This window comes from Amblyomma americanum, chromosome 7 (assembly GCF_052857255.1).
Source record: "Amblyomma americanum isolate KBUSLIRL-KWMA chromosome 7, ASM5285725v1, whole genome shotgun sequence".
Taxonomy (NCBI): Eukaryota; Metazoa; Arthropoda; class Arachnida; order Ixodida; family Ixodidae; genus Amblyomma; species Amblyomma americanum.
This window is the reverse complement of record NC_135503.1, coordinates 9003155-9024589: the sequence shown is the minus strand read 5'-3', so window position 1 is coordinate 9024589 and position 21435 is coordinate 9003155. Positions and strand designations below refer to the sequence as shown.

Below are 21435 nucleotides of genomic sequence, written 5' to 3'. Positions count from 1 at the left end.
GAATGTTTACAAATGCTCTGTCCTAATCCTCCCTGTCTTTCCCTTCTTCTGTCTCCCTCTCTCTCCATCCTTGTGCCTCGCACAGCTATCGCATATGGCCAGCTAAACAATAACAGTCGCGAAGTTATGACACCAGGAAGAAAACAGCAAGGCAGAAGATGATGGATCGCCCACACATCTTTATACGTACAAAAACTTTACAGAGCAACTGCGCACGTCTTGTAGAAAACAAAAAAACGACTTCAGGACTGGCAAGCCGCATATCAAGCAAATTCCAACAGAAAAATTCACTATAAAATATGCCTATACACAAATTAAAAGAGCTCCCTCCTCACTAGTCAGACATTTGGTCTGTCAGCTAATGTCAACCACAAAGCTGAGAAAAAAAGACTAATGTGCCTGTCCTGAACACCCGGACAACTTGGCACACAGCGTATCAAAAGAGTTGCTCAAAGCTGGAGCATTACAGCCCTGGAGTGCACAAAATGCCCTCAGTGGAACACTCCATTCTTTTGCTATCAGCCCCTCTAATATGAATACTTCATTGATTAAAAAGAATACTTAAAACCACGTTGAACTTAAGCAACTTGTAGTCCACCCAATCCTGGGAAATACACCAGAGAAGGGGCATATGTTCTTGTCTGCGAGGCATGTCATAAGGCAACTTTGCAGTTTGACAGCAGGACAAGTTATCTGTGTACAAAGACACGGCAGTAGAGGCTACACCAAGGCGACATGACAGCACGCAGCAAAGTGGGGAGCTATTCCAGGTCAGGTGGAAGTTCCTGTCTTCGTGGGCCATTGAGCTGTTAGGAAAGAAAAAAAAAGAAAGGTTGTAAAGTGTGTGCAAAAACTGAGTAGTGACTTTGCACAGTGGCCTCAGAAAATGTTCAACAGAAGTGCCTACTTCACACTATAAGTTCATTCAAGAGTAAGCAGATGTCATCTGACTGCGGTATTATAGAAGTGCTGCTGCCATCACAGCACCTACTGCTGCACGCGCTGAAAGGACAAAGGTGAGGTGTATCGAACATTGAACATGCTTGGCTGATTAACATTTAATTAGGGCACATGGTGCATTATTAAACGGAACTGATCTGAGGTATGGTGAGTGACTCACCCACTATTTTGTTTGTCAGAATGAAAAATTTCTACTAATATATTATTCCATCTAATAAGTGCACCCCTGTCCATTATAAATTTTCAGAAATTTTTCTGAAGAAAGGAAGAGTTGATAAAGCAAGAAAATGTAATCTTGCATCATCAAGTTCATGCAGAGAAAGTCGAGTCGGCTGCTGCCCTTGTTTGGTTCTCAGGTTAGTTAGTTTTGTTATCAGCAGTGCAGATACACTGGTAAACAGTGGAGATTAATAAAAGTGAAAACTCTTGCTTTTGACCAGCCAGGCTTAATGTGATGGTTTTGGCAAGAAGCAAACTGTTTCTGGCAAGAACTCAAATTGTTTGCTATAGATACAAACTGATACAACTCAAGAACGAAGCGGCAGATGCTCCTAAAAAGAGTTCCTCCAGCCAATGGCGTCAACAGATTTTCATAACACCACGGTAACTCTAAGCCGTGCTTATTCTCCGTTCACCCCCTGCAATTTCAGGCTAACAGGCCCAAAGGGAAGAGGAGGAGAATCGGTTGATGCCACTGGCTGGAGGAGCTCCTTTGAGGTGCATTTGCCGCTTCATTCTCGAGTTTTATCCGGCTATATCACATCACTGACAGTTTAACACCCAGAGCACGTTCCCACTTGCAATGCAAGGTCTAACATTTCCAAACCACATTTCACAGCATTCATTACCAACACGTTCCACATATACAATACCGTAAAAATTGTGTTCCTATATACTCCTTAGCTTTCTTGAAAGCTGTCAAATGTTCACAGATGAATATATGAGTAACCTTAACCTGGATAGTAAAACCACAAGACATAGCAAGTGGGCCTGTTGTCTAAGGTCAATGAGAGCTCAGCTGGGGGCACTTGCCTACACTTGTTGATGCTGCATTTTTATGCAGTTCCCAAGAATTACAGCCTTATTCTTTATTTTTTCAACACTTCACACATTTAGGGCACGTAATAACCATTTTATACAGCACACTGTACACTGCAATCTCGACTAAAATGGTACAGAATAAATACACAACAGTTTCCAAGGTGTGAAGAACACAAACCAGTGGAATCTCATTCCATGGCAATGCACAGTCGCAGAAAGTAAAAAATTCTTTAGACAGTAGGAGGGCTTGTTTTACAACATTGTGCCTCTTAAAATGTATAAACTGGAGACTGATCACATATTGTATAATATAATGGTGCACATGTTTGCTAATCATTAATTACAAAGCACTTTGTTTTATTCTGCAACAATACTTCTGGAAAAATGAAGAGAATTGATATTATCACAGTTAAAGCCAACAAATGCAGAACATAAAACTCAATTCCACAATTGAGGCATCAGACAAATTCACAGAATTACACTGCACTATAAGCCCCGGATATGCAAATCTGCGAAAAAATTGGGCACATTATGTTATGCATAAATAGGCCTAGTGAAGTTTTGCAGGCAGATCACATCTGCATGAATAACATCTAAATGCCAACTCTTTCCCAGTTAAAAACAAAAGGAAACTTGAACATAAGCATTTGATTGGCATCCGTAGGGCTTCGTTACAGAAACTAATTCCAGTCAATCCCTCAGTGTGCATGTCTCCATTGCTGCTACCACCCCTGAAGGAAATGCCTAGTTAATGCAAAGCATCGGGATACATTTGATCAAAGGTCCACGCCATTTTAAGCACAGCAATGTCCATTAATAGTTACATTACAAGAAGATGCAATCTTGTTTCTTTGCTTTAGAAGACTGCTTTAGAACTGAATCGGTAATGCCACATCACTAGATGCATTTATTCAGTGCAATTATGTAGCGATGAAGTCATTTGCAGATGCCACAACTATAAAATATGCACAACCTCAATCATCACAGTTAGGTTTCTTTATAAGCTATTTATTCATATGAAGTCTTGTAAAAGAGCACTGCTCTATATTTGTCCCTTTTTACAATTCAAAACAAATTCGAGCCAGCAAAAGCTTCATAAAATTAAAAAGCTTGAAAAGCAAACTTTTGTATGCTAAATTTTGAGTTCAAGATCAAATTACACACCACTGAAAGACCAACTTTGTTTGGGAAATTTCATGAAAACATGGAGGTCAAAACTGCAGCCAAAGTATCAGATTACGGACAGATATCTCTGGTAGCAGCAGCACGCACCATGAAATCGTGCTCAAGCACAAATCGTGGCAAGTCCAGCTGGTCAGGCGCAATCTCCTGGTACAGGTCATCGAGCTTGGACACAAGACACAATCGGTGCCTCAAATCAGGGGCGCGAAATGTGCAGAACCACCATGCTGCCACCTGAAAGCAGAAAAACTTATGAGTGCGCATTCATTGTGAAAGTCCATGGTCTCTGAAGTCACAGAATATAACAATTACTATGAATTACAGTATTCAGTCAACCACAGCAAAGGAAGGCATTCTTCTGCAGCTTTGCAGCCAGCCACTATCCTGCACTCCAATGCATTTTTTCCCAATACCAGGATCAAGCCATTCCTCATTTTTGTTTTTGCTACAGTGAACAATTATGTGCAATTCTCAGATGCAGACTCTAAGGCCGTGAATGGGACAGATGTGCATTCTTTGCAGTTCAAGGGAATTCTGTCACCTTACATGATTGCAAGCACACCAGTGCACTATCAAGCCAACAGTGGCATGCTGTTCTCTTGGGGACAAAGGAAAGCAGCATGTGCCAACAAAATTGACAATTGCTGTTAAAACAGTAATGCTGCCTTGCAGTTGGCAAGAAGTTTCTAAGAAGCACTACATGTTACCCAATTAAGGGCATTCACCTCGTCAGCAGAATATATAGTGAATGAGTGTTCGCCTCCACCTATAGAGTCAGTCAAAAAAATTTTCAGAGTAGTGCATTCCTTTCCCTGGTACCACAACCATAAAGGAATACAGCTGCTTCAACCTAGTTCACTAACATAATTGGCAACAAGTGTCTCAGTCAATTTTGGTGGAAGAAGCTTTCGGAAAAACTGCACTCGTGCACATGATGCTATCTGGTTGGAGAGGGGGCGGGGGAAGGTTTCAAGGAAAGGAAACTTTCCGTCACAGCAGACACCTGAACCACACCTTGAGGGAAGCAGGGGTGGGGGGTGGAAGGAAGTGAACATGTGGATTGGCAGTGATGACCCCTTTGCCGTTTTCTAGTGAACTCGCAGAAGGAAGCTTTATTAATGTTAGTATTCCCTTCCCTGTACAGAGTAGCATGCCAGTGATTTTTAAACGCCGGCTAAATTCAGTTTCTTTTTTTATTAAAGAGCTTCTCTCTCTATCTCTAGTAATGGCTTTGTGAACGCAAAGAGTGCCAAGAATGTGCTTATTGCGCTAGGAACGTTGCAGCCACATGCAATCCTTCCAAGTCAGGCGGCACGGAGAAAACGCGGTACTCCAAAAATTTTTCGAGTGACTCGACCCATGAGGCTGCTTGCCGCGGGTGAAGACCGAAACGGCACGGAGAACGTGCGCACCGCGGCGCGACAGTGCACACGCGCCGCGCTCACTCACCCCAGCTGCTCCGAGAAAAACGCGCGCGGCCGCGTCGCTGGCGCCCTCTCTTGATAGAGAACGTAACTAGCGAAAAAAAAAATGCCGCTCATAGAAACGCCTGGAAACACGAAAATGGCGCCGCTTGGGCATAAACACTTTTTTTGCTTTGCGCATTCTCCCCACAACTGTGCACTCTTGAAAAGAAGGTTGTGCTTTGAAAAAGGGGGGGGGGGGGGGGGGGGAGGCTATAAAAAATAATGAAGCTAGGCCAGGCTACAAATGATTTCACCAGCATGGTGAAAATTAAGCTGCATTCACAGCAGGACACGTAAGGCAGCTAAAAACAAAATGACTGGGGGTCTTTGACCACAGAAGAGTATTAGCTAGGGAGGCAGACAGGTACTGAAATATGAACAAATTAAAATGGTACACAGGTGCTGTCACATAAATGTATTTTCTTTAAGGAAAAGTGGACATGCTAACCAAGCTCAAGTATGGCTAGTTACTCTAGACAAGGGGTTCTAAAAATGGTTTCCATGGAACACTTGGGCTCTGTGGAGTAATTTAATTTGTGTGTTTCCTGAGCACCTAACTCGTCAAGTGGCCCAACAAGCACCATTCTTTCTAGGCCACTTTATTCAGGTCCTACTTATACTGTAATTGATCATAGTAAACTGTGCCACTATGCAATGTTACAAAAATATGCTGTACGAATAACAACATGTTTGCATATAATGAACAAAGTAAGCCACACTTCCAGTTATCTTGCTGTTTGATATTTTATGCACATTAAAAATAGCAGTCTGTGTATGCAAAATAGCAAAATATAATCGTCCTTTTAATGCCTCCTTGTTTCATTCATCTTCTCGACCCACCAGAAGCCTTGCCTACGGCAACTTCTGTATCCCACCAAATAATAACACCTATAGTGAACGGCTGGAACAATTTGCAGGAACCTAGGTTTAGAACAGTTCACCACTGGAGATAAAACAATCACATGAAACTTTTAAATTTAAAAAAACTTACTTTATGGAACTTATTTGACCAATGTGACGGTTGTTTTGTGTTCGTGTCTGTTGTGCTGTGTTGCTTTTGTTGGATTTTGTTGAATAAAATAACATGCACAATAATGTATTTCATCTTTACACAGCGATTCTGGTCTTTCACTGATATTTTTGTACTTCTCATATTCACACAAGAACTGTGCCTTTGCCTACATGTATTTTGTTTGGGACCCCACACTAGCCTCTGGCTATGGCATCAAACAATGTTTGGCAATTTGTGTGGCACAAATAGAAATAAATTAAATCAAAGCAGTCATTATTATTTACATTTGGCCATTTGGCGGCGAGTGATGGAAGCCAAAACGCATGGGTTCCCTCAGCACGACTCTCTTGTTCCATGCATGAGGAAGTGGAATAATGAGATTATGAGCCCCAAGCAAGCACGCAGCACTTCCAACCTGCATTTGCCTTTGTAACCCATGTCATGCCTTTGTAACCCATGCCAACCCATGTCACGTGACATGGCATTTTGATTTTATGCTGCAAAAGGAAGCAGCAATATTCTGGAACTCACCCGCGTCCACCAGCTGGGGTGCACGAGGTAGAGGCAATACAAGTTCTGCCGGTGCTTCGGGCCCAACAGTTCGAGCACATCTTTCAAGAGCGCCTCTAACTCTGGCGGTTCTTGGGCTACTGTGTGCAGGTACACAGCCACAAATGGCTGTGACACTGAGTCCAGGCTGAGCAAGATTTGTAGAAGCACCTGAGCAGAGAACATGCCACAATGGCGATGCTGAAGGTGCACCCGCTGTGCATGTATGCATGTGCCAGCAACAACATCAAATGTTACATGCACATGGGCAACTGCAAGCAAAGTTCATGGAAGAAACTATGATACAGTATGCGGTATAGCAGTAGGTAGTTTAACATTCTGATTCAGTATATGGGTTACGAGGCGCGCCGTAGTGGATGGCTCCAGATTAATTTCAATCACATGGGGTTCTTTCATGCTGCAGGGCACCAGAAATAGAAGATGAGAGTGTCACAAGAATGTATAAGATAGATTAGCAACAAGTATGCAAATTAAAACAAAAGCTGTAAAAAATCAAAAGGAACAGAAATAATGTAGGTTCACGATTGGGCCTTAGCGAGTCGTAACACCGATAGAAATGTGTTAATATATTAATTCTATGTTTTTAAAGTACAAATAAATCATTAACATCTGGGCACCTCGATAGCAAATGACTAGGCAAAAGTAAGCAAACGTCCGTCCTTGGCACAAATTACACTGGAGTATGCAGCAAGATTCACTTCAGTTGTAAATCCTAGAGAGACCAACGACATCAAAGTCCGTAAGAAATGCTAAAAAGACTGCTGCAGGTCGGTTGTGAGTTGCACTTGCTGTAAAAGACCCCACTCTGCAGCATACCGTCAGATGCCAGTCTTGTTATCAATGACCACAACAGTGCTCACCTGCTCTTGGTTCAATCCTCGGAACCTGCGCCCCACAAAGACAAACACTGGACGCCCCCTGCGGTCTCGCCCAGCCTCGTAGAAAAAGCGCGCCTCTCGCACTGCACGCAAATCCTCTTGGCGGGCCTTCCGCAGTAGCCGAGTGTATCTGCATAAAACAAGGACAGTCAAGAAGCTTTTGGCCCGAGGCTGAAGCCAGAGGAAATAAAAAGAAAGACAAAAGTGGCAAAATTGGAGTCAGGAAAACAGAGCTTTGCTCCATTACACACTTCACACAAAACATTCCAGAAGCTGTACCAGTCTATTTATTTATTCATTCACTTATTCAATACTCCAAACTTGTAGAGGTTCAAGCGGGGTGCGTAAAAATAAAGACAAATATAAGCAAAGTGAAAAAAACATCAGTGTTGCGAAAGGCAACGAAGAACTATTCCAGTCAGCTACAGTGCGATGAAAAAAATGAAAACTTGAATAAGTCTGTCCATGCAAAATGTGGTGTCAGCAAGTTAGGATGATCATGTTAAGTATGCCTTGATGTTGAAGGGGTAATTCTTAGATTTTTATTCCGAAGCAAGAAAAGAAATTTGAAGCGTAAATTTTTTCCTTTGTTGTTAGAGACACTGAATGCCATTAGCATGCATTATTTCCAAGGGTGAGTCATAAGTAGAAAATTGAGTAAATAAACCTTGTAGCTTTCCTCAGTACCTTTTCGAGACAGGTAATGCTATGTTTAGCAAATGGATCCCAAAAAACACCTGCATTTTGAAGTTTCAGTCTAATTAGTGAGTAAGTTGTTGAGTATGTTGAGTATAATATCGCTGATTATTGGCATAACTGCATTCCTAGGATGAAGTGCAGTGAGTGAGTAAATTATGCTGTTCACAATGTTCTCATTATTTTTTTTATAGCCACAGAGATTGCGCAACACTCGGCTGTGAAAATGGATGCACACTGTGGCAGCCTGTGGCAGCCACTGTGGCAATGTGTTCACTGTACTTTTCCTTAAGAACTAAAAATTCTTGTAGCGCATGTTCATGTGGCGTTTGTTTTTTCTGAAATGATGCTAATGTGAAGTTGCATACAGAATGCAGACAGAACCAAGGTGCGAGTGGATCAGGATTCTAGGCAATATTATGCAGTGTGTCAATTACGCATAATTCTTAGCATTTCTCTTCAAAGCGGAGAAGTGGTCTGATTGTTTGGGGCAAAATGGGCACATTGTGACTATTGGATATGCTTTGGTAATGAACAAATTTATAGAACATATGAGCATGTGAGCATTGTTCTTATATATTCAAGTAATGGTTCATTAGTTTCTACGTACAGCCTGTTTTTGAGTGATGTCGTGTATGCACCAGTTGAAAGACGTAAACCTAACTTGTGTACTGGGTCCAGTCGTTTCAAGTACTATGGCCTTGCTGAACCGTACACCATGCAACCATAGTCTGAACAGGAGTGTACAACAGATCGATATATTTGCAAAAGGCGTGCCCTATCAGAGCCTCAGTGTTTGCGTGAAAGGACTAAGTATGTTGAGATTAAGAAGCTTGTTCTTTTCAATGTGTTTATGTGAGGCTGTGAACGTTGCGTCAAAAGTTACACCAAGAAATTTGTGTTCATTTTTTATTGGTGATTCGGTTTCATTCAGCTGTAGTGTGGGACCTGTCTGTAAGCCTTGTTTGAGGGGGAAAACGATGGCCACTGTTTTTTGTGGAGAAAAGCGGAAACCACTTCTGTAGCCCATGTTGCCCTATCATTGGTAACTGTACTTGTCTTTCACATGTTGATATGTTGGAGGGCGTGTAAGCTATCTGCAGATAGTCTACTTAGACTGAACACTTAATGTATCTTGGGATTATTTTCCTAATGGAATTCATTTTTAGAATAAAGAGTGTTATGTTTAAAATACACCCCTGAGGAACCCCATTCTCTCATTGATATTTCTTGAAAGGGTTGAACCCAGACGTACATGAAATGAATGGCTAGATAAGAAGTCTTTTAGGCATTTGAATATCCTGCCAAGGATGCCAAGCTCAGCAAGGTCTTGAAGATTCCTGAACCTCCAGGTTGTGTCATATGCCTTCTCTAAGTCGAAAAAGACAGCAGGACAAAAGTTAACTTACATTCAGGACACTTCCAAAGGGTTTCGCAAGACAGCTTGTTAGAGGTATGGGCCGATAACTACTAGGAGAGGAAGGTAGTGGCTTTCTTCCATGCTTCGGGTATTTTGCCCGAAAACCAAACTTTGTTAAAAAAATCTTAAAAGTGCCTCTACAGCAGGTTCAGAGAGATGGGCTAGCATTTGATAATGTATTTTGTCAGAGCCAGCTGCAGTTTGCTTGCCAGTGGACAACACTGCATGGATTTCTTGAACTGTAATTTAGTTATTATAAGGTTCATTTGTACTGCCACTTGTCGGCAGTCTGTTTTCCGGCTTGTTTTTGAATTTTAAAAATGATTCTCCTTGTTCTTTGACAGTTGTCTGTATACCACATAGAGGAAGGAGAGAACTTGGGAGTGGTGGTAACGTCACATTTTTTGAAGCTGGCCCCCTCCTGCGTCCCACCTACTTTGCCGGCATCTCAGCATGCTTGCGCATGCGCAGCAGACAATGCAGCAGACAACACAGCTGCGCCTAGTGTTAATACTGGCTGCGTCGGTGGCCAAATACTCCCAGTTGTCCTTGCGAAAGCGCGTGACTTCTGGCACACTTTCTGGTGTACAGCTCGGACAGAGAGGGTCTCTCCTGAGTATTCCTTCCTCCATTGTATCCCAGGTGCTGTCGGAACGGGAAGTGTGAATGGCGAGTAGCTGCCGTTTCACTTTTGAACCTTCTCCCACATTTGTTTTGAAGGGGTTGAGGGAGTTTTTCAGCACTGTGACAGATATATCGGGCTTTCACTCTCGTCTTTTTAAAATTTATGAAATTCTCTTGTGTTGTGTATCTACAAAAAATGCCCCAGGCTTTGTCTTGCGTCTTTTTTTTTTGCTTTTTACATTCTTTTGTAAAACAACCTTTGTGATTTTGTTTTACCACTCCAGAGGTCTGAGGAATGAGCTAGTTCATTAACTTCGTCTATACTGAGATTATCTGAAAATATTTTATCTAGGCTGGCCTTTTCTGAACAGTGCCCAGTTGGCTAAATGCAGCTTCCAATGTCTTGGTTTTGTTGGTATAACTTTCAGTGCAGATGTTAGGTTGATTAGTACAGGAAGGTGATCACTCCCACATGGGTTGTCAATCACATCCCATTTTAAAACTGCTAAGCACAGATGCTGAACTAAAAGACCGATCTAAAATGCTAATTTTCCCCAAGATCGGGGAACAATATGTAGATTTACCAGTTTTCAGCAAGCAAATTTTATTACACAAAATAAAATTCCCTAAGATTTGGCCTCTTGAAAGTTTTTTCACTTCCCCAAAAACATAAATGGGCGTTAAAATCTAGAACTATGAAATATGGCTCTGGCAGACGCTCTAAAAGGTCTCCCAATTCATGCACGGTTACTCAGACGCGAAGTTCTACATATATACAACACACTGTTAATGTTTAGTGTGTAAACAGACTGGCTGCTGCAGCTTCAAATTTAGTCTTCAGCACAAGCCCACGAGCTGCGACGCCGTTTTTTTACTATGATGGCAATGCCACCCAAGAGCTGGCTTGCTTTTCTCAGTTGCGGCGAAGGAATTTATATTTTTTGAGTACATTTGTGTGTTGAGGGCTTAAGTTTGTTTCCTGTATACACAGGGCCACAGGTGTCTTTTAGGCTTAGGTGTCTTTTATGTCGTTTAAGTTATTTATCAGTCTCCTACAATTCCAGTATATTAGGAATGCCATGACGATTTTTCAAGGAAGCTTTTAAGAAACCGAGGTTCCTGCTTCTTTGTGGCCCGTAATTGGAATTTTTTCCCTTTTTTTTTTTGTTCAAGAGAGCTCCACCGCCTCTGCTGTGGAGGTGAGCTCGGTGTTACGTCCATCGCCTCACTAGAGGCTTTGGAGGCCAGCAGAGAACCTACGGGTGTACTGCCTTGCGTGCGGCCAGCTCAGAGGCCAGCGGGCTCTTCTTCGAGGGTGGAGGAATAACCTTCACTGTGTCTGCCCGGTGAAGTTTGTCTTTGCAGTGAAAGAGAATGTGCCTATGGTATGTGAAAGAAGCATACGTGCTTCTTTGTATGAAATGTTTTTTTTTTTTTTTGATAATGATGATTTCTTTTTCAGTCTTCCATGCTGGGCAAGATCTTGAGTAGGCGGCGTGTTCGCCTTCACAGTTTGCCCAGTGCGGTGAAGCTTGATAGTCCTCGGTAGGATGTTTCTTTGAAGCACATCTGGCACGTTTTGTGGCCATGGCAACTTTGTGAGCCATGACCAAACTTCTGACAGTTTAAACATCGATGGGGGTTAAGAATATAGTATTGGCAGACACTTATCTTGAGGTATCCTACTTCTATGGAGTCTGGAAGAGTGCTGTGGTTAAACGTGAGGAATAAATGCTTTGTAGAAATTTCTTTGTTGTCCTTCTGGATTTTTTTTCTGTCGACATCAGTGACACTCTAGTCACCGAGTCCTTCCAAATTTCCTTCTCTGTTAAATGTAGAAAATCGCTTTCTCAGATCATGCTACAGACTGTGTTCAATGACCTATGAGCAGTAGTTGTGACACGGATGTTCCCGATGGCTACTATGTCTGGAAGTCTTAAGTGCTGGGCATCATCTTTGAGCTCAATCAAAAGATCTCCACTGGACATTTTTAACTTATATCCTGAGCCCAAGGCTCCTGCAAGACATTTAGAAACTAAACTAAAAATGGTGACAGAATCCTTGCTGGTTTTTCTTCAACCTCACCATGAATGACGTGGAACCTGGGGAAAGTTTCTTTTTTTGGTGAATTCTGCAGTCACATCAGTCCGCACTCTTTTCGGAGCGCTATTTTTTGGTAGGAAAGTGGAGCCATAAAATAGCTGTTTTTCGGCTGTGGTGCCAGCCACGTACCACACAGCCCAACGAGGGGACGGGACAGGAATTTACAAGCAAGTCCTGCCCACGCCAGCTGTACACCGCGACTATAACCAAATATGGGGCAACTCATGCTTGGGTGTTGCACTTCACCCATGGTGTTGCACTTCACCATCATCTGCATGCTGCAGATGCCCCTACGAGGCCACGATAAAGTATTTCGGTAAAGTACTTCGGAGGGGTGAAACACTGTCATTGGATGGACAAATACCAGAACTGGAAAATATAACGTAAAAGTAGTCACTGATATGATGCGACATATCACCGTGATCAGTAACCATTGAGCCATCACCACAAATTTGTGTCAGTGGTTTCTTTTTTTCGCTGACATAATTCCAAAACTATCTTGGTTCCTCTACAATGACGTTTGGCAGCACTGTATTAAAATAGCACTCTTTCAAAGAGCGCACAGCACTTGCAAGGTTTTCTTTTAGTTCGTTCAGGTGACTGAAACAAAAGTGCTGCTTCTTAACCTTTATATTTTTCACTTCAGGTAAAACATTTCACTGATTAATCCATGGTGTTAAATTTTTTACGTTTGCTCAGAACAACCTTATCTGTACAGTAGTGGCATATGTCTCTAAAAATAGAGCCAAAGTTTGTTGACATTTACAAGAGTTGATGTGCAGGCTAGTTGGTTGATCATGTTTACGAACAGTGCAAGGGACAAGGACGTAGAAAGAAGACAGACACAACGCTGGCATCGTCATTGCTAAAATCAGTAAGGCATATTTCCAAATGTTTAATAATGGATGCATCGGCTGCACATGACTTGTCTTTGAAAGAACGCTTCACAGGGTTACTCAATTGCGTAAAAGTGACTATGGGTAAGCAAGCACTGACAAGCAAATGATCAGAGATCCCCTTTCCAATTTGAACAGCACTTGTAGGCAACACTAAGTTGTTGTTCAGTCGTTAAGTAGCATTCGGCTCTTTGTGACCATATGTATCACAGCACACCAGGCCTTCCCGTCCTCCACTGTCTCCCAGAGTTACACAACTTCATCTTCATTGCATCAGTGACACCACCTAACTGCCTTTTTCCGCCCTCAATCCTTCCCAGCATCACGGTCTAAGTAAAAGTACCAAAATCAGTATAGATTTGCAAGCTCCTTGCACATGTGTCTGTTCCTGAACTATTATTTGAATTAGGTCATGTGTTAGCAAGTATATTGTTTAAATGCTTGCTCTGTGCGAAAGTGATTCAAAGCACTCCCAATTAACACCTGGCACGTTTATATCACCTATCAGTAGCAGTTCGTTACTCTGGAATTGAGACACGTACTCTTCCAGCTTGACTAAATACTCAGGTGTGGAAAGTCTGTAAATGGCACATAGTACAAGGTTATGGCCCCAGCACGAGATTTTTATGCATGAACATTCGAGGTGGGGAATGTCTTCTAAGAGGACAGTCTCTATGTGCTCTTTCATAAGGACTGCCGCTCCACCTCCCCTCAAAGGCTGATCCTTAAGGAAAACTTGATAATGTAAGAAAACATCCTCATCACCTATTTCAGTCTGTAGCCATGTCTTGGTTATGACGGCAATGTGTGAGTCTTGCTCTAGTAAGGAAATCTGAAATGGTTGTTTTGTTTATTACAATAAGAGTGTTTAAGTGTTTGTCACGTTTTTGGGAAGGACGTCAGGTCTCATGCTGCTGGGTGCATTGCTTCACTATCTTGATGCGCATGTTTTCTGTCTCATCCCAGTAAAACAGATCCTTATCAATTTTAAGTATGTTGTGAACTAAGTACACTTTCTTACCTTGCAGTTTCACGGGTTTCATACTTTTCCCATAAAGGCTTCTGTTTCTGCAGTGCTGCTCGCTAGTAGTCATTTTAAGTGGATATAACAGATCCTTTAAACTTGCTGCAGTTTTTAATTATCACTTCCATTTCATTAAAGTTTTGCAAACAGATGATGACCACACGTCTACTGACTTGTCGGCCGAGCCTGTGAGGTTTGCTCCCGCAATATCATCATCACTCTGCTACTCATCACTAGATGCTTGACCTCTATGCGGAATACACCTAACTAAAGTATGCAATCATAAAGTGGGATAGAAGTGGTATGTGGTCAGCTGCTTTGTCTTATTCACGACTATTTTAAGCTTTCTCCTTTTCAAAAGCTGACAAACTATTTTATGAGTGAGAATGTAAGCAGTACAAATAACTTGACCGGTGCTGAATGCCAGTATAAAATTGAGCGCACAGTCTAAGAAATAGCCGTGCCACCGCATGCATCACTAAATCGCAAAGTGCAGCAGCATTCCAGCAGCACCACTTCCCATGAATCTAGGGTGTAAGGACAGTTCTGAATCCATAAAGCTTTTCGACACCACATGTATATGATAGCAAAGTCCTGTCATCACATGTGCATATATTGTCCATTTATACTTGTGGTGTTTCGTGCCTGCTTCTGGCACACATTTCACCCTATTCAATCTGCAGTTTATTGTTGTTTTTTTTTCGCGAAGCTGCAGTGCATGATTTGTTGCACTGGATGAAATCTGCAACATATAGGCATATAATAGCATGATGTGTACAACTGCTTTGACATACACATTATGCGATATGAAGTAACTAGCACGTTTCTGATAGTTTATCCTACTGAGCAATGCTGTTACCGAAGAGTATGCTGGGACGAGCAAACGGACTGAAAAATAGTGTACCACACCCTATCTTTCGCCCCCTGAATGTACTAACTCCCAGGCTTCTTCGGAGCACGCGATCTGAGCTAGTACACTCTATGAGTGTCCACTGGTGCACAAAAGCCAGTGGACATAATTCCACACACAAAAAGCAATCTGCTGATGCAGAAGTTGAACGCATGTCTGCAACAAAAAACAAACAACTTGCTCACTAACCGGTGGGACCGCTGGATTTCCCGCGTCATGGGGTCTGAAATTGGACGCCCAGCCTGGCGGTCAACATCACCCTGCATGCGGGCGAAAGCTGTCCGACCCACACACACCGAGCCCTCCATCAGGGGCCCTGGGTCTAGCTCTTTCTCATCACAGGCCTCATCTGCAATAGATATCAATAGCCATGGCCACTAGGGCAAGAGCCACTCCATTTCACAGACACTGCAGTGAATTGCATAGGTACAGTGCAGTCAACTAGGAGAAGAAATATGCAAGTGCACTTGGATCGCATATAACATAATACTGCATGACATGCCAAGGCACAGCTGCACCCTCTGCGCACCAGCCGTGCTCCACCTGGTGCTGCCTGCTCTTGTAGCTGGGGACATGGGTCCTGCATTCAACCACATTCCCTATCACAGCAGACTGCACTGTACAAAGAAAATATAGAAATGGTAAAACGGGACCTTTTCTACTCAAGGATGCAAAGTAGGCAGAGAAACCCGAGCTGGCAGAGGGTGAGAGAATAAGTCGAGTGAAGCACCCACCTATTACAATCGAGTAACCATAGTAGGAAGTCTGAAGGCCAATTACAACAAAAGCTATGGCGGTGTCACAATTTTATGATAGCATACCTAGAAATTAACGCTAAGACTAAAAACATTAATTCAAAACGCTTGTGCCAAAAATAACTTGTAAGATTCGAAGCCTTTATGTTGAAACTATAGGAAAGCTATTGTTGATTTGAAATTGCCTGAATGGGCCAGGTGCCTCTGGTAAATTTTGTGTGTGCAAAATGCCTGCAGCAATGCACAAACCTAATGCATTTAGCAGTTTAACTGCAAGAAACAGCATATTAAACCACAAAGGCAATTGTACGCATGTACAACGTGGATATGCAGACAATTTGTCCACACTGTGTTAAGGTGCAGACTTTGGCAAGTTGCTACATCATATTTCGGAAGGAAAAACAGCACAGAAACACGGGACGAGAAAAAACACGACCATTGTTATGGCTAGCCTGATTTCTTGAAGCATGCTGCCCAGCAAAGAGTTCTAGTATGCTTGCAACCTCAAGCAAATGAGTGGAAGATGTCGTGGGTGTCGCATCTTGCTAACAAGTCAGTGTTTACTCTCAACTGCACCACAAGTTTTCAGAAAGATGAAATACAAAAGGGGGGACTTTATACGTTTTTTCAATTGAATGTGTGAGCTTAGTTCTGAAGCAAACAGACCTAAGTGTGCCATCAAGCTGCACGGCAGTGGCCTGCTCACCTCCAAAGGGCTTGTCCACAATGCGGATGCCTCTTTCCGGCAGTAAGGGCTCTCCTCGAGGACCACCTACATCTTTGGGCAGCTGATGCTGCGCTTGAAGCTCCTCCAGGCTGGTGCGGGGGAAGTATAGCGGCAGCAGCTGCTCATATGTGCCCACCTCAGTGCCTTCCACGGCAAGGACGATCAAGTCAACAGTGTCCCCGTGTTTCTCAAGAAAGCGGCGAATTGTCCCTGTGGTACACGAGGTACGAAGCAACAAGACAAAAAAGAATTACAAAGCGTGACAAGGAAGGTTTATTTGGCAACATGCTTTGTCGGTTCTAACCCAAATCCAGGTGCTCAGCGCCAGCCACAGCACACAGCATACTTCTTTGTACTCAGACCCACTGGTTTTGCTGCCTAGTCGGTCATGTGAATTTGCCCCTATTTCATTCAAATTCCCAGCAATCCACTCCTTCCTACTACAACTTTCAGTTGAGTTGCCTAAATGCTGATTGACTTTAGTTTGGTTCATGGTTTACGGGGGTTTAATGTCCCAAAGCGACTCAGGCTATGAGGGACGCCGTAGTGAAGGGCTCCGGAAATTTCAATCACCTGGGGTTCTTTTACGTGCACTGACATCGCACAGCACACGGGCCTCTAGAATTTTGCCTCCATCGAAATTCGACTGCCGTGGTCGGGATCGAACCCGCGTCTTTCGGGACGGCAGCCGAGCGCCATAACCACTCAGCCACCGCGGCGGCTGATTGACTTTAGAGCCAAGGCAACACTATGCGTTATGAGGCATGCTGTAGCAGACGGCTCTGGATTATTTCACGCACTGAACCAGTTCTTTAACATGCAGCACAAAACCTCTGCTGATAAATAATTTCGCATTTTGCCTCCACCGTAATATGGCAGCTGCGGCATGGTTCAGACCTGTGCATAGTAGCCAAATTCTAAAGTCACTGAGCCGCCATGGCCAAGGCCAATTAGTTGCCTGCGTAAGAGCGGACTAACTGTACAAAAAGTGCCAGCTTTTCCTGAGCAGTTAATTAATGTTAATAGCATGCTGGGCAAAAAACAATGCATATATAAGGAATTCCTGTGTCGTTTTAGCTTATAGGCATGGAACAAATACCAAGAGTCAGGCATCCACTTTCACGTTAATACTGAGGAAGTTGATACTCAGCAATGTGCATCAGTTCTACAATAGCTGCCAAAATCATCCTGTTTAAACAATAACGAAGCAAGAAGCCTTGTGGCCAATAATGCCGTGACAAGCTGTTAGCCTTGATTACTTTAGGCAGCTGCATATTTTTATGGCCCAACTAGATAAGCATTTCATTTCATTTCATTTATTGAAGCCTTAAGGGCCCGTGGGCATTACATATTGTTTATTTTGTTTATGGCATTGTTTATTTTGCTCAACCACAGATACCACCAATCGTAGCACATTCTTTTGAGCTGTCTTCACTTATAATGGCATTAAAGTGCAACAATGGAGGTGTCCAGCCAGACCCAAGTATCAAGGTTTGATCATTTTGCAAAAGGTAACACTCTGTGCTGCCTTGTTCATACGTAAAGGCTCCTTCAAGACAAAATGCAACTAGGTTGAACATTCAATTGTTGATTGTTCCATAATTAAAAGCAGCAAGCACACTTTTACCTGTTTGCTAACTAGTTTTCTTCTAGGCATATAATATCCAAAAGTCATTTTAAACTTTAGCAGAGAAATAACCAAAAAATTTTTTTGTGCGAACTGGTTGTTCCCTTTAAGATTAGCATTACCTATACCTTAGTTATAAGGAAAAATGACAAAGTTTATGCTCCTAAAATAGTAAATGGCAAGAAAAAGACAAAAAAAAGACAGGGGTTTAAAGTACTTTTTGTATGCCAGGTACTATCTGTGCCACGTATACATATGAGAATATGTATTCAGTAATTCCTCCATACACTTAGGTGCTGAAAAGTATAAATTGATTTCTGAAACAAGCTACTACCATGACTCTTTATTCACATTCAGAATATTGATGACCATAGGTGTGCGCACTGGGGAATCACAAGTGCAGCCCCCCCCCTCAAATCATCGAAGAGTGGCACCAAGTCTGCCCTGTAAGTTTACTCTGTCCCATCACTGTTTATAGTGCAGTGTTATGGCCATGCAGGTTTGTAGACAATAATGGCGGCCGAGAACCCATGATGTTGCGTTCCATGAATTGTTTTCTTGCCGGCTCACTTAGAGACAATCTTTTTAGGTTATTTTTTGCCGTTAACAAGACATCTGTTATATTTTCAGTAGTTTAGAGGAAATGAAAGTTCCTTCAGAAGAGCATTGTTACATTGATGCCTCAGCGGTGCAGGGACTGCCTACCAATACCGATAATACACATGAAAATAAATACTACTGCACAATAATACTTTGTATATTTTGCACTTCCGTCAGATTGAAATAAATGTTTTATACCCATCCTCATCTCTGCACTCAGTTCTGACCGTAGGGGCCTTGGCGGGAGAGGGTTAATAGGGGAACGGGTGCTGCGGCTAAACTTTGCTCCCCCTAATGGAGATGCACACGCCTATGCTGATGACAAAGTTGATGGAATGAGCAAAAAAAAGGAAAGAAACCAACATTAACCTCCTAATACAAATAAACTCACGACACCACCTAAAACTTTCTTTTTTGGTACATGTAGAGGGCTTGCCACATTGTAAATGAGCACTGCAAACATTTATCGATAACTGAGTGCAGAGCTGATTTCCACCATAATAACTTCTACGCTTCTATGGGTTTAACGTCCCAAAGTGACTCAGGCTACGAGGAACGCCGTAGTGGAGGGCTCCAGATACTTTTGACCATCTGTGGTTCTTTAATGTGCACTGACGTCACACAGTACACAAGCCCCTAGCATTTAGCCTCCATCAAAATGCGACCTCTGCAACCGGGATAGAACCCGCCTCTTTCGGGTCAGCAGCCGAGCACTATAACCGCTGAGCCACCGCAGCAGCTCTGTCATAATAAATGTCTGAAAGTTGCAAAGACCACTTGTAGTAGAACACATACTTCTTTACAAACTTAAGTTGACTAAACCGTAGCATGTTGAAGTGCTTTTTTTCAATACAGGTGCACTCACTAAGAGCTATGTGAGCTCCTTCCGCTGGTGGATAAGACCGGCGCATGGAGTGGATTGGGCACAGCCCAAGGGTGCGAAGCCCATGCTCCGGGAGCATCTGCAGCACTCGCCAGTAGCTTGAGTGAAGGGCAGTCTCTGCTGCTGTGTGAAACTTGGTGTTGTACTTGGGCCCCACCGTGTGGATAACAAAACGTGCTGGGAGGTTGTAGCCCTTGCTCAGCTTGGCCTCTCCGGTGCGGCATGCTGCAGCAGAGATTAGCAATCCCTTCGATCACTTGCATGTATGCGGAAATGTACAGGTCTATGAAAATTATATTCGGTGTAATGCACACAACCATGCACTGCATGACTCTGCAATATATGTACAGACAACAGCAGGCTTGCCTACAGCAGTGAGCTGCGAAAGAAATAAAGCATAATTTTGGCGCAGCCATACACTTAAGGAAATGTTGCTAGTGCTATTGTCTTTGTACGACTATGTGGCTGCACTTGGGCGCCAGCAGTGTGGGTGAAACTTAGTATCTGCGTTAAAAATTCGTTTTCTTCGCTCCGCAAAGTGCCACAAAAGCACTCTAATGACAAGTGTGCTCAGTGCACGTACTTTGCACATATTCAGTGCATGAAGAATTCCAAATGACGAATAGTTCAAGTACACGCACTACAAGCATCTGTGAATCAAACTGAACTCTTAAGAATATAATTAAATGCAGCAGAAACTAGTTTTTTTTTTTGTTAGCTGATGCAGCCACGCTCTACGTAACGATAACGCTTATCTCCCGAAATGCGTCTAATTACACTAACTACATGAACCTGTCGAATTAATGGCAAGTTTAGGAGGAGGTATGCTCACATTGAATTTCGTTGAGCAAATCGCGCTTCATCTGCGACCCGGCTTTCGCCACGAGTCGCTGGCTGAGCGGGCTCTTGTCTGTGAGGTTCTCATTCGTAGAGTTGACAATGGCGTGGGAATTCAGACACGTCATATCGCCGACCCTGAATGCATGGAGAAACGTTCGGCACAGCTGTCAAAAGTGCGTGTATAAACAAACCGTGCAGACGCGGACTAGTGCACAGGCTTCACGCTACGGCGCTCGGTCAGCAAAGAAGCTTACCACAAGGCAATTTTTCGGTTAAGCTCTTCGTTGATGGGGAATGGCGTTTTCTGGTGGATGCCGTCGCCGCTGGGGCTTCGTCCGTCGTCTCCGAGCACAGGCTCGCGAGGCGCTATTTGGTGCCATCGTTTGAGAATCGCAATGTCCACAGTGTCCAACGGCGAGTCCAGCGGGTCCATTACAGAGCCGACTATGGCAGCAGAAAGAAACGAAAGAAACGAGCACAGAAAAGGGGGCGTTTTGCGGTGCCGACCAGAAAGAGCGACCAGACGTCTAGCTGACTGTATCACACACACGGCACAACGCAGCTGAGCGGTCACGCACGTGACATATTCGCAACTGGCCGCTGCTGTTGCTTCGCGAAGTTAACTGACACCGTGCACGAGACTGGTCGGTTGCGCATTTTTGGTGAGAGAACGCCGCGGCAGACACACGAAGTTATCGCGAAGGGCGCTGTGGAAGCTGATAGAGTAGCAATGGTAGCAACTTAGCAGCAGCCGAGCCGCAGCTAGCCAATCGCTCAGAATTGACGCCTCTTCCCATCCCTCGTTCCATGTTATCACGAAAGCGAAACCGTAACTACTACAATGATAGTGATGATGTTCTTTTGATTTTATTTAACAAATATTACTAATGCAATTTAAAATTAAAGACTGAGGATGAATTTTTATGATAAGTGAGAGCAGCGTTTAGAATTTTTTAAATACTTCACTGGGTAGACCACTACACTGTTATTTACAAAATCGAGCTTTTTTACACTGGTATTTATTACAGAAATTTTCCTTTAAAGCGCCTGTGTTCATTCGGTGCAAAATCATTGATTTTAACACAGAATAAAGCAAAAATAAATATACGCTGAAATAAAAAATAGCCAATCCAGCATCCAACAGCACCAGAGTGGTGCTGCGCTAATCAGGGACGCCAGGCTCCGCTTGCACGTCGTTTGTGTTCTCTTACGAATGACAAT

At 43.1% G+C, this 21435-nt stretch overlaps 1 protein-coding gene across 1 annotated transcript; it reads right to left on the bottom strand.

The window, feature by feature from the left end:
• Positions 1–159: 159 nt before the first annotated feature.
• LOC144098395 (protein GDAP2 homolog) lies at positions 160–21327 on the bottom strand. Its single transcript, XM_077630997.1, has 9 exons — positions 20469–21327; positions 20207–20349; positions 19357–19599; positions 16244–16474; positions 14972–15131; positions 7092–7239; positions 6193–6381; positions 3274–3417; positions 160–806 (listed from the first exon to the last, which is right to left on the bottom strand). Exons 1-9 carry the CDS (start codon positions 20645–20647, stop codon positions 762–764), a joined length of 1482 nt encoding a protein of 493 aa, XP_077487123.1. The 5' UTR covers positions 20648–21327; the 3' UTR covers positions 160–761.
• Between the last annotated feature and the right edge of the window lie 108 nt (positions 21328–21435).

What these genes read in the sequence shown, in the direction of transcription:
- LOC144098395 (XM_077630997.1), bottom strand. Translation starts at nt 20,647, where the DNA reads ATGGACCCGCTGGACTCGCCGTTGGACACTGTGGACATTGCGATTCTC. An exon ending in TGTGGACAAGCCCTTTGGAG is followed by an intron (nt 15,132 to 16,243) that starts GTGAGCAGGCCA and finishes TATCTATTGCAG; the next exon opens with ATGAGGCCTGTGATGAGAAA. An exon ending in TGCTTGAGCACGATTTCATG is followed by an intron (nt 807 to 3,273) that starts GTGCGTGCTGCT and finishes CTTTCCTAACAG; the next exon opens with CTCAATGGCCCACGAAGACA.